At 37.0% G+C, this 17,950-nt stretch overlaps 1 protein-coding gene across 1 annotated transcript in view; it reads left to right on the forward strand.

The window, feature by feature from the left end:
- Positions 1-14,880: 14,880 nt before the first annotated feature.
- The window catches only part of gc (group-specific component (vitamin D binding protein)), a 75,001-nt gene continuing 71,931 nt past the window's right edge, over positions 14,881-17,950 (forward strand). The window contains 1 exon segment of the mRNA NM_001015745.1: positions 14,881-14,959. Coding sequence (NP_001015745.1) covers positions 14,902-14,959 — 58 coding nt within the window. The 5' untranslated portion in view covers positions 14,881-14,901.

A 17,950-nucleotide genomic window follows, 5' to 3' on the forward strand; every position in this document is an offset into this window, starting at 1 on the left:
ATGGTGAGGGCAGCGGACTTTTATCTCAATAGTCATAACACAAGGTAAGCACAGAAAAAGCATCTGTGCACTGCCCTCAACATTCTGAGGGGGGGCATTTAAACTGCACCTTTTTTGGGTTGGGCTTTTGTTGCCAAAACCCCCCAAAAATGGCAGAAAAAAATTTAATTTTTCTGAAATGTATTATGCAACAAATCCAAACATATGTCAGCTAAAACCAGCTGAGATCATGAAGCAGTCAATGGCAGATGTCTCTTTTACAATTGAAAGATCTTTCTTTGTTTCATGGTTTTAGAAGCTTTTGGGTTCTTTGATGCTGGCTTTTATGCAACAATAGGAAAAAGCTGCGTTATCATGCGACAAGTCAAGAAAGTTTCCTTTTTTGTGACTTTTACTCAACATTTTTAATTTGTACTTTTTCAGTTCAGATCTTCTGATAAATGCATGCCATTCTGTGAAATTACTTTTTTGTGGTTTCAAACAAATATAAATTTTAAATAAATTGAGTTTTAGTAAATCCCCCCTTAGTAATAAAAGTCTAAGTGCAGACAATTCTTAGGGTGAAGACACACTGAGCTATTTAGAAGCAGCTACTTGTCACGGCCACTAAACACCAGAAAATACTCTGCAATAGACTATACTGAGAATTGTCTCTGCTAAAACACACATAGAGACAATTATCAGTAAATGATCAGAATTGTCTATTTTAGTAGCCATGACAAGCAGCTGTGTCTTCACCATTAAGAGACTGAGCACATGTCCTACCATCAAAAAAACCCATTCCTGTTGGTAATCCAGTGCCCCCACTGCCCCCAAGAGAGTTAAATTACACCATATTATGCCATAACTCGACCAAGCATCCATCAACCAGCTGCCATTCAAGCAAGTTTTGAATCTTAATGATGCTGCCTTATCTGTAAAAAATGGCAATTCTACATTGGTGTTAGTCTGTATCAGTGAATATGACCTCCAATGAGGTAGAAACCCAACTTCTTCCCCATGACCCATTGTAGAAATGTGTTAAAAGCTTCAAAGTATGAGCACCCCATGAACAAACACCTGTCCACATAGAAGGAATTCCCAAAGTGGCAACTTAACATATACAAAGAGTCTAGAATTACTTGTAAAAGTCGAAAAATAGCTTCTATATCTGTCTTCATCATTAAAGCACCAGGACCAGTAGAAGTGTAACACATCCCAGTTAACTTATATAGAGGCTATATCTTTTTTTAGGTTACAACAAATGATGTAAAAAGCCTGTATTTACCCTACCTGAGCCAGATCTCACTGATAGTTCAGAAAATGAGAGCTGACCTGAAATGACTGAGCAAGCTACTGTTCTATATTTACTTTTGTACATTAATATATTTCTACAACACGGAGCAAATAAATGAATGGTGTGCATGTGCCAAAAAAATGTCTAAGTTTGAAATTTATACCCTTCACATCTGAAAAAAAAAATCATTTCAGGTATAGTTCAATGTTGACAGCATATTGACAGACAATCAATTACTCTATCATTATGCTTCTGCTATTAAGGAAAAGATGTCTAAAAATAAAGCATTTCTACTATATTAGATATGGAACTGAACCCCAATTGTATTGCTACTGTAATTAAACTTGGTTCTTAAATACAGGAAGTTACAGCACAGTATTTGCATGTTTAATAAGTTTTAATTGCAACTACAGAACAGTCATACAAAGCAAAACAGGCCATGTGGCACCAAGAAAGAAAAAAGATTATGTGCAGCAAGAGCAAAACAACATTATTTGGTTTAATATTTTATTTATTAATTTGATTATGAAATGTAGTTGTAATTCAGGAGGAATTCATTGACAAAATGTGTCACAAAACAGACTCATAACTGACAGGCTTAATTAAAAAAAATAACCGGAAGTATTTTTTAAGTAGAGAGGAAGACTGTGCAAAGTGCAAAAAAAGGGCAAATTGTAGCCTTTTATTTTAATTTTGCACACATAGAAATAAGAACTATAAGGGTTGATTCACTAAAGTGCGTTAAAATGTGCGCTATTTATAGCATGCGTTAAAAATTTAATTGCGTCTAATTGTTTGCGTCTTAACGCACGATTCACTAAGAACATACTTGCGTTAATTTAGACGCGATACTGCTTGCGTTATTTAAGTCGCGAAGACTATTTTCGTGCAGAATTTGACGGAACGTGCGCATCGCGCACAAATAGTCGCCACATGCGAAAAAATGTACGCCATATTAGCCATACACGACATTACTTTTGTAAAACTACTTTCATGAAAATGACCATTTCCCTGCAAACTGGAAGATGCATCACTCTAGGGCCAACACAGACTTGAATAAATCACACTGCAAAGTCCATATTGTGTTGCCAAAAGCTCATGAACTGTACTTTTCTATAATTACCGCCTGCCTCAAGTAGGTGTTAATTTTCGCACAGACAAATGCGATATTTAGCACGTCTAAGGGGCTGATTTACTAATCCACGAATCCGAATGAGAAAAATTTGGATTGGAAAACAAACATTTTGCGACTTTTACGTATTTTTTTGCGATTTTTTCATCACCGTTACGACTTTTTCGGAAATTATCACAACTTTTTCGTAACCGTTACGACTTTCGTGAATTGTCGCGACTTTTTCATAGCCATTATGACTTTTGCGAATTGTCGCGACTTTTGCATAGCCATTACGACTTTCGCGAATTGAGCGGATTGAGCGCTCGAAAATTTCGCAACAATTCGCGAAAAAGTCGCAAAATACTGATCATTACGAAAAAAAACGCATTCAGACGCTTTTCGGATGTTCGTGGATTAGTAAATGTGCCCCTAAGTGTTTGTGAATCATGCGTTAGTATTATTTCTGTGCGCTAATTAATGCAATGCGGTAAAATTAACGCACGCGATATGCGACTTAACGCATGCGATAATACTTTAGCGAATCACACTTTTTTTGCGTCAATTTTAATGCAAAAAAACGTGCAATAAAACTTATCGCACTTTAGTGAATCAACCCTATAGTGTAGTATATTTAAAATATTATCCACATTTTTATCACCTCTGGATTTCATACTTCTAATCCTATTTTGGCATTATAAATCCTTGATAAAAGATAAACGTTGTTAATGTTAAACAGTGTTAAAAGTGCAAAAAGAGCCCGCAATTTAGAGCACAGAGACCTGTGCAGATAGCGCTCTTGAATAGAGAGCTGTCTGCATTGGGAAGTGCTCTTTCCGAGAGGGGTGGGCAGGGAGAGGCATGTAGGCATTCCTCCTCTTGCTCCCTACATGTGGTTCAGTTGCACAAGTTAGGGAGCAGGAGACGCAGACCACAATGAGGCCCTGTCCTTGAGCCAAACTGTGCTTTTATTATGTATAGTTTTTTTTTCTTCATCCTTGATCTGACCTTTCCTGAACTTTCACATTTTAAACAAGAGTGTGAGATCCATTTTAATAGGAGTTTGATTATCCTCTATTAGAATTGGACCAGTATTGGCATAAAGGGTCTGCTAAACCTTGCATCTATACTATACAATAAATTGATGCTTAGCCTTTGTTTTTAAGATGTCCAATATTAAAGTTGCTGTTTGTAACTCTGCTTCTGGCTTTTTTTTGGCAGGTTTCAATTTTTTGCTTTGTTTGTGAAGAAGATAGTGGTATAATAATGACATTAACTTATTTATGTAACTCCTGTATGTTTTGTCCTTCACTAAGATCTCTGCAGTTTGCCACTTTTCTCTCATTAAATTGAAGGTTTTTCCAGGTTCCCGAAGAAATCCAACAGTACAAATTTGCCAACTCTTGCTAGTTATTGTGTGAAATTGTCCAGAGTAATATAGTTTAAGCTACATATCTCAAATGTTGTTGAGTGAATCTCCAGCAAACGGCTATTGGTCCTGGATGGCCATACTAAGGAAAAACAACCAAATTGGGCCACTTTATTAAGGTAAGAAAAAACAAGTTCAGATTATTGTATCTTTTCCCCATATGTAGAAAGAGCAAAAGAGATTTGTTAAAAAAAATGATGGTATAATTTTTCAGGAATATTCTCATGGAAAGGTTTATAAGAATCACCTTGGTTAGGAAGTATGCAGGCAATTAAATTGCCATGTTTGTCAGTAATCACAGTGACTGTCAAATATCATCCTCAGATACATAGGGTCTCATTTTCAAAAATACCGCAAGGTTCATAGTGCAAAAAGTAGGTGAAAAGCACTGTATTTTATACTTCACATGATGTTTTAATTAGATTTACTGCTGCACTCTGACCTGGGACAATTCTTTGTTCTCCTAGAATGAAGCACATTCAGAAGACAAAGATGTGGACTGCTGGGGGATACATTGTGCTAGGGAGCCCTGTACTTAATGTCTTATTATGGTAAACGTTATATAATGTGCTCCTTTGCCATTGCCACAACTGATCTGAGCCCCTTCCACTAGACTTCTAAGAGGCAAACATTTTCACCCCTTACCCCTCTTAGACTTGCTCCTGTACCCAGATCTGGGCCACAAGGCAAAAGCTCTCCCTGCTCAATGTGGCAGAATCATCCCTACTCATCTGGACCCCTGCTGGTTGTCATTTCCCTCTGCACATAGCTACCTCGCCACCATTATAGTCTGAGGCATGTGCCTTTCCCTGCCTGTCCATTGGTAAATAAACCGTGTTTTGTTCTACCAGTTCCCTACCACATCCGGGGCATGACCAAACAACTAAGTGCTTTTTACTTTTTATACATAGGTGAAAGTGAAAGAAGTTTATTGAAGGTATTTGGAGCAACTGCAGGGAGGTCATGAGGTTGTGAGACTTGGCTTGGTAAATTGGATCTATAAGTTCATAATGCACAAAGATAAATAGTAATATTAGAAATATTAATTGCCTTTCATGAGCAAACTCATCAAAGCAGATCACAACAGCATGTCCAATGTCCAGTGATGCCATGCTTCCTAGAGCAGAAGAAAGTCATGGAGAACTCTAAGGCCACTGGCACATATAGATTTTTTTTTGCCATTTTGCCACATAATTTGTCCTGCATGGAAAATAAACCAGCAATTTACCCCATTGTTGTCAACAGGAATTATCTAAAAAAAAATGCCAACATTAATGATTTCCATGCAGATCTTTGGGAGAAACAAGGCTAACTAAATAATCTGATATTGCTATATGCCTTACGGCATATATACTGATGCCATATTTGACATATAGCCTGTGGCAATTCATAACATTTTGACAGGAATTTGGTACTGATATCTGAGGGACACAGGTGGCATTTTTATTTGCTTTAAGTATTTGCATTGTTTGCTTGTACTCCCTAAAATTGCTTTGACCTTTTTCATTCCAATCAATTGAAATTCTTATAATATTTCATATATTCAGTACACAGTCACTTTTAAGAACATTTATCTAACACCGGTGATATGAATTGGATTATTTATCATTGCTTCTGCTTTGCTACTTTCAAAGAGGCGTGCTGCTTAATAGTCAATCCAGGTATCTAATTATACTTGATCTCTAACTCAGGACAACAGCAGCAAAATGCCCCCACCCAGTCTAATGTTGTGTATTGGCGCTGCACTTCACCTCTGGGACTCCTGCTTGAAACTGAGATTTCTCTACCTAATTAAATGTTCATAATACTCCATTATCCGGACATTTGTCTTACCTGATAATAAGCCCCCTTTATTATTGTCATAAGTTAATGTTGTGTATTGTATACATTTGTCTGATGTATAAATAAGGGAAGGTTAGTTTAGTATTAACAACTGTGGCTTTTGCATAGTATTATTAATACTGACTAATAAAAAACATTTTTCCTTTGAGTTGAGTGTTATATCTTTTATTGCAAAATTAGCAAATATATTCTTTCCTGGTATCTGCAAATCAAGCAAACCATTGTGTTGACCCTTGGTTTTCACTGCTGAGTGACAACTTTTACTTATAAGAGTTTTGCTGGGTTCTAAATTTTAAATCCTCTACGGAATTATTTCTCTTCTTCCAGGCTTGTGTATGCAGTGTATTTGAGAATAATATGTTAGGCATTACCTACCTCTGTTCATTTCTCTGTGAGAGATCAAAAACCTTTGCATTCCCTTTTAGTTTGCTCTACGATTTCTCAGGACTTCTCAAGTTTCTTTTGTGTTTGGCCTACAAAAAATTCCCAGTTGATCAAGCAGTGATTCTCACTGAGATGTTGCAACAGAATGCTTTGTTGCTGATTTAGAGTCTCCACATGTAACATGTATCTTTTATATACAACACAAAGACCTGTTCTGTCCCCTATGCAATGGACAGAGTATTTTAATGACTATAGTCCTCTCAGGAAGAACCATGGTGCCCATGCCTTCTGGCACACCTGATTCCCCTTTAGGATAATGACAGACCCCCTGCCAAAGAATTAAGCAGTAGTAATATACGAGAAACCTTTTTCATATAGGCCATATATTGTTTTTAAGTTAAATCTCAGTTATTAGGAATATAAAAGTTCTTTTTCTTGTTTTCGTCATCTACAGGCAAGACGTATACAGTTGCATGATTTCCTAGAAATGCACCCCTCTCCATTCACATTTGGAAAGTGTTTCTAATTTAAGCATTAGTAATAATAATTATAATGTACTGTTTAGCACTCGTTCAGAATATGCCGACCCATCTCACTAATGCATTCATACATATGCACAGAGTGATAGCAAAAACAAGACAAAGAGGGAATAACAGCTCATAACTGGCGAGTGATTCAAGAAATCAATTCAATGACTTTTTTTGTATAAACCTAGCCAGATTATTAGCCCCATGTAGATACAAAATAAACAGCATGAAGTTTGTTAGAGGAATTGTACTAACCTGAAAAGTAATAAAAAAACAGCTTTAACTTTGAGGTAGGACACAAGGGAAAAATTTAAGTTGCAAAACTATTTCATGTATTTTTAATAGGATCCCTTAAATAGCATATCAATATATTTTGCATGTAAACTTTTTCCAGAACATTTTACATGTATTTACTGGATGCTAGTAGCCTGAAGGTGTTTTGTTGTACTGTAACAAACACAAATGTCTGACACTGATACAAAATGTATAGCTGTCAAATGCATTAAAGTGTTTTTCTAGTTCCAGCAACCTGCTGCTTTTAAGAAGCTGAAATCAAGCTGTTTTAAGCAAAATGCCTTAAAGTTATAATATTTAAGAATCAAAAGTGCATGTGTTGACAAAAATGAAGACTTGAAGAAATAAAATATAACTTTCTTTCCTGTAATATTGGGATAGACCAACTAATCATCAGCAATTTTGCTTAAAGTATGGACAATCTTATTTTTCGTTCTTGTGTGTGAATTTACAATACATTAATAAGAATTAGGTTCACATATTGCATATTCTTGTTAATACCCAGATTAACAAATGTGGAAGAATTACACAATATGCAATGATATTTATGGTATATTGTGCACTGATTGCAAACTTTGTTATGTTATCTGGTTATTGGCATATGCTACTTACTAAGGTAATGTGAACCATTCTTGAGGCTACCAAAAGGTCACTGTGTAAAGTTCAGTGCTTCCATTCTTTATTGACAAGGGGACTCATCAATTGACCCTTCACTTTCATACCTTAATGAAACACTAGGAGCCAGAAATCTGTAAAATGGCCATAGCATTTATTAACATTTAATAAAAAAAATAGGACCTTGCCAGCCTCACCTCAAGGCTGTAATCAAAGACAGAATTCCATAAGAAATCACTACTATGCTCTGCCATTCCTTACTGAAGACTTGAGATCAGCACTATGTAATTATATCCACCAATGAGTATTAGGCTACCTCTACCTACAGAGAGGATGGCCCCAAACTCTGCTACCAGCAGATGCTGCATGTCCCATCATGAGAGACGTTTAGCAGCCCTGCTGCCGGTCCTGAATCTGCAGTGCCTCTATGATAGGAAATCCAAGCAGACTGTCACCTAGCACAAGCAGTAGTAGCATCTGTAATAATAATAATAAACCCACTGTGCAGTCAAAAGAGAGAACCTCCTTTCTCCCTCTTCTAAAATTAGCTGTGCAGTACTCTGGCAAGGTCCTACCGATTTGGTAATCGGTAGGATAAGGATTTGACATGCAGACTCTATACTGTATAACATTACCGAAACCACAATATAACAGTGCATATGGAAAAACATCCACATTCAGTGATTAATAGATAATATGAGAACATAAAGAAGAGAAACACCTGGCATTTTACATGTTTCTACCTGCTCAGAAGATAGGAAGTGAACTGTTTCTCTTGTGATATCACATCCCTATCCTTCTCCGCCCCCAGCCCAGCTTCCCCCCCCCCTTAACTCATTGCTTCGCACCCAATTACAGCTGCATCTGATTCTGCGAAATTTTAAACATAAACCAGTGTAATCTGGCTGCTGGTCATTCGGATCCCTTGTCATGCAGCATTATAGCTCCAGGGCTTTCCTTTTCTTCAGTAGTTAGCATACATGTTTTCTGTAATGATATCTGCTAGTGGTTAGTAAGTGTTATTTTGCAGAATTAAAGCAGTTTTTACATTGCTATACTGTGAACTTAACCAAAACTTATGGAAATTGTAATGACATTTTTGCCTGTCTTTTCTTTTTGTGGTTGTGGTTTTTTTGTTCAGCACACTTCCAGTTGAGGGCTCTCCCAAAAGCTCCAATGCACCACATCCCAAATCTAACAAATCACTAGCCAATCTGGGGCTTTATGATCAGTAGTTCTCATTCCTGATGGTTAGTGTTCAGCACTCTGGGAAGAGATGCGAGAAAGTATACATAACTTTATTTATATAGTGTGTAAGAGATGAGCTGGGCATGATGTATTTTCCACCAGTATTAAAGGTGATATACAATTAGCCTAGACAACAACAAGAGATCCTCTGCACTCCATTATCAATATATATATATAGGACATTAAGACATTATATACATTAAGTTACCAAGAAATGCCCTCCCCTTAATATCTTTTTTAATTTAAATATGGCCCCATAGTAAGGAGGCTTCCCACTAAGACCAGGCCAACAGTTGGCAAAGATGGATTGCTTCATAGTATTTCTGCAGAAGTGGGATTCCTAGCCCTCCAAATCTTGTAGAGGTAGTCAAGGTTGTTTTGCCAATTCTATGTCGTTTGTTTCCCCATATGAACTTGTGAAACATGGTTTGTGTATTTTAGGGGGAAGAGAAACAGGCAATGTTTTAAATTAAAACAGCAATTTAGGAAGGATGCTCATTTTGAGTGCAGCTATCTTTCCAAACCAAGAGAGTGTGGGCTTCGAACAGCGCAACAGTGAAATTATAGTCATATACTGTAGCTTATTGTATGAAGAAGAAATGTTTGTTCCCAGGTAGGTGATAAAGTTCAGTTTCCAATTATACTTAAATTTAGATTGTAAGATCTTTAAAATGGTCAAAGTTAGATTAACTGAGAAGGCTTCAGTTTTGCTCAAGTTGATCTTGTACCCTGAGAGAGCACCATATTGTTCCAGAGTTTAATGTAGGGAAGGTAGAGATGAAATGCCCTCCCCTTTAAGCAAAACAGGGATTGTTTGTCCATATATTGCAATATACTTCAAGCTGGCTACGTCAAAGTCATCCCTTCTGGCCAGTCCTACACTTACTTATTTGATTCTTACTACTACTATTTACTACTGCTTCAATATACATTTAACAAAGGGACTGAGTTTTACCTTCAACTTTCTTGCTTTCAAGGTTAAAACCCCCCAGTGGTTGCCCTTTTATTGGCTCTACTGGGATCACCTGACTGTAGCTGAGAAGGGTGGGAGCTACAACATGGAGCTGGCTATTGCACCTGTATAAACTATAACAAAGTTAATTTGGTGGGTTATAGGGTAAACATTTATTAACAGGAAAAATGCCTGGTTTTGCAGCAAGTAATGTTGTTTTTTTGTTGCTGGTTTAGACAAAGCCAGATAAATGTGTCCCTGAAGTGAATGGAAGGAGAGTAACATGGGCCTTCCATTGAATACTCCATTTAGTGTTTTCAGTTGGCCAGCTGTAAGTAGCTGCCTGATTAGGCTGCAGGTGAGCAGCAAATAAAAGCGCTGTGGGATTACACAGCAGGAGCTCTCCAGGTGTTCGAGGGAGGCCTAGATCTCTCAGAGCAGGGGACAGAGCAGGAGGCAACCTGCCTGTGCTAGGACCTCCCAGAGGGGCTTGGGGTGCTGCCTGGCACTGCAATGAGCAGAGGGAGTCGTGACAAGTGTACGAGAGCTAAGAAAAGCTAGACCATTCCAGAGCTGGTGAGCTGGTATGCGTGAGAAGCCCAAGTGTTTACAGGTGTGAGAGCCTCCATGGATGTATGAATGTCATTGGGGATGGTGAGAAACCTGAAAAGGTTCCATAGTGTGAAACTTACCCAGGAAGGTGAGAGTCCCAGAATAGGGATAAGTCTTGAATATGTTAAAATACTACCGAACTGTGTTCCTGTGATGTTTTGTTGGGAAGCGCTTGCCAGAAATAAACCTGTGTTTTTGACAGACGTGGTGTTTCTGTCTATATGCTCCAGATCCTCTGCTTACCTGCCTACCATAGCTAATTTCCCCCTTAACACAGGCAGACGGCACCTCACAAGGGCTACTAGTATAAGCAGCTCTGTACAATACTGATAAGTATATCTAAGTGGGAGAAACATTGAAACAAATCAATATACAGAGGTTGCTGTCATTTTTGGCGCTCACCATTAAAATAAGGTGGGCTGACACAATGCAGGCACAACAATAAGCTTTTTGTAGTGAAGGGGCAGATTTCTTGGCCTGGGCTTAGAATTTGCCACGCGTGGCAGTAGCCTAAAGCCATTCCTTGCACTTGTGGGTTTTGGAGTGATGTGCCTATGCACCTGCAAGTTTTTTCTCATAAATAACATTCAGATGTTTGGTTGGTATAATTATGGATGCTTACTTCATCTATATAAAAAAGCTTTAGTTTTAGAAAACTGTGAAAATGTGATATGACTTCAAGTAACCCCCCCCCCCCCCCCATTTTATCTTTATTTACTATGAAGTTAAATATAAAAAATGTTGTCATTAAAACACAAATCAGTTAAACAGGGATGCTTTTTAAGGAAGGAAACCCACAAGTCGAAAATATACAAACTTCATGCAGTACATTTGTTGAAAAACTGTGGATATGTAATATAGCAACAACATTCACCATTCAAATTAAGAATATTTGACCATGATGTTTTAAAATAATATTGAGATTTCCAGGGTAAGTAAATTGAACAAAGATAACATCAGCAAGCAGGAATGCACTCTGTGACATAGCTTTCAGAAAGTTGAAAAGGTGCACAAATTTTGATCTGTTTATCATGGGCACATAACCTAAATCCAAAGTGCTGTTAACTTTTATTCATTTCATATAATTACTTTTTTCACAGCAAACACTACCACATTACAACTCACAAAGATGTTATTAAAGAGTACAGAATATTGCAGACGTATGAAGAGAGGAAAATTACGGAGCTGCGTTCCAATCAATAGATACTGCACAGCAAACAAATAACAACAGAAAATATGTTATTTACAAAGGCATAATGCTGTTTAACAAGGAAAAATGCGAATTCTGAGTAAGCATTTATCAGGAGTTGTCCAACTGGGCCCACTAACAAATCAATCAAATTGATGGCACTATTTTTTTCTTTAAGAGTGATGAGAACAAAACATTTCAATTTCAGCCCTATGTTGTTGGGTTCTAATGAGTCATGCTAATGTATTCCAAGTTTGTTATAATTAGTATTATATTTATTTATTATAATTGATGTAATTAAGATGTCAATGTTTCCATGTTGGGGTATTTATCAGGGTTCTGCCTCAGAAATAAACATATTGTTCTAATTTTAAATAAGAGTTAAACACACCATTTTTACCTGCAGAATTTCAAGAAGCTGCAGACTGCTTCCTTTACCCTGTATTATAATACAGCCAGCGCCGGATTTCAAATCCACCCGCCCCGAGGCCGCCCCCCATTCGCGCCCCCCTCTCTCCCCGGAGCGCATGCGCAAACAAACCTCCCTGCCATGCTGTGCTGCGCCGACGCAAGTGCCATTTAAACTCCTATACGGAGCAGTGGGGAGAAGTCCCCATTGCTCCGTATGGCCATTAAATGTTAAAATTTCGTTGCGGCGAGGCGGCATGCCGCCCCTAAAATTGTGCCGCCCTAGGCCTAGGCCTTTGTGGCCTCGCCACAAATCCGGGCCTGAATACAGCAGTTAGGAATATGCAGTATTTTATTTAAGTCATACATGTTAAGGTTATTATGATATTAAACCACATATAAAAAAAAACATTGGTTACCCAGAAACCTATTATACAGAAAGCTCTGAATTACGTGAAGGCCATCTCCCATAGACTCAGTTTTAATCAAATAATGCAAAATTATTGAAATAAATTATTTTTTCTCTGTAATAATAAAACAGTATCTTTTACTTGATCCCAACTAAGAAATAATGAATCTTTATTGGAGGCAAAACAATCCTATTGGGTTCAATAAATGTTATAATGATTTTTCAGTAGACTTACGGTATAGAGATTCAAATTAAGGAAAGACCCCTTAAAAACAAACTTAAGGTCCTGAGCATTCCGGATAGCAGGTCTCTTACCTGTAATTGTATTTGTTTACAATATTTATAAATGCAAATGTATTATAAATGCAAATTTATATATATTTATAAATGCAGAACTCTGCAGAGTTTTTATGGAGATATTAATTATTAACAGCTGCCCCAGTGATCTAATTGAATCTTTTATACGCTGTGGTCAGGTTGATGTGAAGCCAATTAGTCTACCATATGTTTTTGGGTTCTGGGATATAATTTATAAACTTACTGTCCGTACAAAAATGAATTTTAGCAGACTTAATCCTTTTATTTTCTCACCTGCACCTTCCTCTGAGTGGAAAAAGTTCACTAGACAAGAACTGCACTTACGTTAACGTTATAACCTCTTTCCCCACTAAAACTATCTATTTAGCTCTAAACCAATATTATCTTAGGGAAACTGGTTAACCCTCACCTTATCTAATTACTTTATTATGGAGGAACGGGGCAAAGGTTACCTTGGTCCAGTAAACCATGTTATCCCAGTTGACAGTTAGCGACGGTATTACGGATAATATTATTATAAGTTATTTGACCATGCCAATTACAGTTTAAGAAACTGTATGCATGTGCAATATGAGGTCTAACCCATTATTTTTGCATATGCAATTATTTTTCATGCATGATATGATTTTATTAGCCTTTACTACTGCTACATGACACTAAGTGCTGCAATACGTCAGTCTTTTATTCACATTTTTTGTGGTGAGCAGTTAATATAAAGTGCAAGGTACACTTAAAAAGCTCATCATTTTAAGACAGTTACTAAATCTTTACACTCACTCATCAGCAGTTAATATTATCTACTTAGATATTTATACCAGAGTTGTATTCTGTGTACCATAGGCCTTAAATATTAATCTACTACTGCTTTCTTGGAATTCCAAGAGGCAGATTTATTAAAGCAGTTAGTGACTACACTTTTTTGTCATGAATGAGCGTATTTATTATAGCTGATTTGTATTTGACTTGTCTGTATTCTACAATAAGTTTCCTCAAGCTATAATGGTGTATAGTAAACTTACATAGGAGTGTAGGAACCCTTAGGGTTAAAAATCTCCTATGGCTTTAAACCCCTACAAGATTAGTTCCCTTACTTACTTGGCAGAATGAATTGTATCTATTTTAGTTTATTTACATGTGTATGCTATTGGATAGCAGGTGGGGTGGCCACTTAATATAGCTTTGGGACAAAGGTGGCACTTCCTCCTTGGCCTCCACCCATGTAACAGGGTGGATGTTGCTGGGAGCCTGGGATGTAGGACCCAGTAAGGAAAGGTCCCAAGAGTAGTTGGCCATTGGTGAAGTTCAGGATACAGGGACTCCTGGAATAAGGTGTTGTTAATGATAGGTTTTGCTTTATCAGAGTATGTACTAGAAACGTAAGATAGGAAGGGAAGCTAGTAACAACAGCTTGTGCTTCAGCAAGCATTGATAACTGAATGTAGCTCTCCCCTCAGGCAAGACTGCCCTGTAGTGTAGGGACCATAATACAGAACAGGGATTTAGGTTATGTGTTTTCCTTGATCTAGTGTGCGGATCCAGGCCATTGAGAGAGGCCCTGCTGATGTATCTAGAAACCTGACAGGCAGATCTCCAAAAGCGTATTACAAATTTGTGCTCCGTTGATTACTACCCCAAAAGGATATGTGAGTAACCCTGTGTTGTGAATAAACTTTCTTTCTTCTTTGGTTTGCAAGAACCTCTGCCACCCTGTTTGTTCTTATTTTCTATATAGCAGCATGGGAGGTGCAGTCTCCTCTTTAACTTAACGAAGGCCCATTCTGGGTAAGAGAGTCCAGTGTGACCCATGTTCTACAGGTACTAGTCTGGGAAGGGGCAGTTGAGCCAATTATAAAAGTCACAGGAGTAATGGAAGGCTGTAATGCAAGGCTGTTTATTGGCTAAGAATTCTCATAGTAGCTGGAAGGGTGCTTAAGGTATTTTTAAATGTATGTAGTATTATTATTATTATTATTTTAGTTATTATTATTATGGTATATGAAAAACAAAAAACCCAAAAAGTAAAATTAATTATCCATGAACCCATTAACCAATGCTGGGTTAGTTTCCTTTTATTAATGATTGACTGAATGACTGAATTTGCAGAAAGGTTCCCTTTGCATATTTGTATTTTGCTGTCTTTTTTTGTTTATTCTAAATCAAAGGTCAGGGCTGAGCTTGCCTTGCCTAATGCTTAAATTAATGATTTATTACAATAATATATAAATATGTAGAACTATCTGTTGGTGCATTTGTAAGCACATTGTCTGGCAGCACAAATCATTGAAAAATGAGGAGATTAATTGTTCTACTGCTAGCCATATCCATGAATTATGCAGATGAGAGAGGTAATGTACATATGCAATATATAGATATTTACTTATAAATGTATTTATATAGGCTCTGGCTTTTTACTAAAAAGTGTTCAGCTAGACATAGGCTTTGTGAAAAGTCTGTTATTCCATATGTGAATGCAGCTTATAGGTTAGTGTTTGTCTTTTGTGCTTGTTTCTGACATAGTGATAACTGTCTAATGGGTTGTCAGGGCATTATATATCAACTGTTGCTTTAAAACGAAATGCTTGCTTTCTAGGAATAGAGAGAGACAAAAATATAAAGGTGGGCAAATTTGAATTGGGTGGGCAAATTTGAAATCTGCATTGTCCTTACTTATTGAAGTCAATGAGACTAATTCAGGCTGTAAATAATTTCTGGTATCAAACGTTCTATGTAAAATGCTGTTTAAAAAAGCACAGCAATTTGAACATTTTTGGAGAAGCTATAAAGTTGCTAGGTTACACAGAATGTGCAGTGCTACTGGAGCTGCTTTATACATTTGTGTACGGAATTATTTGCCACTTTACTGCACTGTAACTGTTTCCCTTGAACAGTTAGCAGCAAATGTGCAGCCAGCTACTGGGAAATTGTAAATGTAGGGCCAAATTTATTAAAATGTGTATTATGCATACATTGCGTACATTTCTGACAAAGTGCACTGTTTTGCATTAAGCATTGAATGTATTACAAAGCATGAAGTACCCTCAGAGAAGCTGACGTGACAGTTACTCAACCCATCAATCTGCTAGCTAGCTAGTTAATTTAGGCATATGGTGCAAAGAAGTGTATCTGACAGTGTTGCAGCTCTTCTCACTTACACATTTGCCAATGCGCCATGCATGCCTAAATTGACAGATAAAATATCAGTTTGTACAAACCAGCAAAGATCTGAGTAGGATTAACAAACAGTCTAAGAAAACTGCCACTATCCAACCCCCTGAGTGCTCTACATGCCCAGATGATAGGGAAATATGGCCAATAATAGCCATGCAGGGCTATTGGCTAGTTTTATTGACACAAGTTTTTCACCATTTTCTCATTGTATGTTCATCTGCAATGTTTTTTGGGACCTTTATACAGGTATAGGATCCAATATCTGGAAACCTGTTATACAGAAGCTCTGAATTACAGGCCATCTCTCATAGACTCCATTTTAATCAAATCATTTTTTTAAAAATGTATTTCCCTTTTCTACATACATAGTAACATAGTAACATAGTAACATAGTAAGTTGGGTTGAAAAAAGACATACGTCCATCACGTTCACCCATAATGACTATATATATAACCTGCCTAACTACTTTCTCTGTAATAATAAAACAGTACCTTGTACTTGACCCCGGCTAAGCTAACAATTAATCCTTATTGGAGGCAAAACAATCCTATGGGTTTATTTATTGTTTAAATAATGTTTTATTAGACTTCAGGTACGAAGATTCAAGTTATGGAAGGATCTCTTATCTGGAAAATTCCAGGTTCCAAGCATCCTGGATAACAGGTCCCATATCTGTACTAAGGACACATTCAAATGCTTCAGTTTTGCTGCAAAACTGTTGCCTGCTGAGTATGCAGAAATATTACACCTCTGTCCCAAAAGATTCTAAAACTGTATTATGAGTTTTTCTGTGGGGGCCCTTGTTTCAAATCAAATTTGTCTAATTTCATACAACGAAGGAGAAGACCTTATACCATTTGCTATACATTTATATCTATTGTAAACTGTATTTTACCATAGTTTGTGGAATATTGAAGGGACAAAGGATGACTGCTATAATTTATATTTGTTTGGCAGCATGCTGCTCTCTGCAGTAATTTTTACCTTGTATAATATACCTGTAAATTCCAAACCCCTAGCAGTAATTGTCTTTTTTATATTGCATTACAGTGCCTAGCTGTTTTACAATGATTTGTATACTGTGCCAATGAGAGCACAAGATAAGAAAGCAATGTTGATATCAGGCACAAAGACACGATTCTGCTGTGACCCTATTTCTATTCAAGGCAGAGGCACACGAAAGGGATTATCTGCTTTTATCTGCCTGAATTTTTTTTACCTAGGCGGATTGTCCCAGGCGGATTTCTTCATATGCTCCATCTTGTAGCTCCATTCACAGGTATAGCATCAGCCTGCGTGGAGCTACATGGAATGCTGGAATGCAAAAGTATGCATTTTTGCACTAATATCTGCTCCATGTAGCTTCACACAGGGCAATGTCATGCCTGTGAATGGAGCTACAAGAAGGAGCACAAGACAGTGGAATCTTTTGCCAGTCACAATTCTTCTCTTTTCTGGCATCTTCTTACCAAGTCACTGTCTACAGATGGAGTGCACAAAAGAAAATTTGTATTTGGATCAGTTATTATGAACCTACTTATCACAGTCATAGCTGGCACTTAAATAGAAGAAAATGCAGTTTATGCCAAGCACGCCAGGCTCATACTTGCTAAAGCTTAGGAATCTGATGTTACCCTTAAAACCACTTTGTCACCAAACTGTACACCTGCTCTGTGCAGTCAATATAAGTTTTTATCAAAGCATGAACTCCTTCTTTTCTATTATTTATTTTCAATATTGTTCTCAAATGATTCTTTTTAACTCAGAAATAGTTTTAAATTAGAATTAAGGTTGAAAGAGATTCATAGTTTTTACAGTTCTTTTCATAAGTATCAAGGGAAAACAAAAATGTTTTAAGACTCTATCTTTATCTTACGTCTGAAAACCATTATATTCAGAAGGAACTTGCCATTTAGAATACAGTATGTATAATTCAAATTTGATAGATGTCATAACATTCATTTTTATATAGAGCAGAAAGGGATTTTATATTAGTTACATATTAAATGTATCACCTTTGTTAACAAATGCTATAAAGTAAATGGAAGTTTATGGTGATACATAAAATGTAAGGTTTAAGATGTTATACATATTTAAACAATAAGTGAAGAATCTAGATCAGGATTGTGTGTACACCATTTAAACAGGCATTTTCTCTTGGTGCTGG

This window comes from Xenopus tropicalis, chromosome 1, assembly GCF_000004195.4.
Source record: "Xenopus tropicalis strain Nigerian chromosome 1, UCB_Xtro_10.0, whole genome shotgun sequence".
NCBI lineage: Eukaryota > Metazoa > Chordata > Amphibia > Anura > Pipidae > Xenopus > Xenopus tropicalis.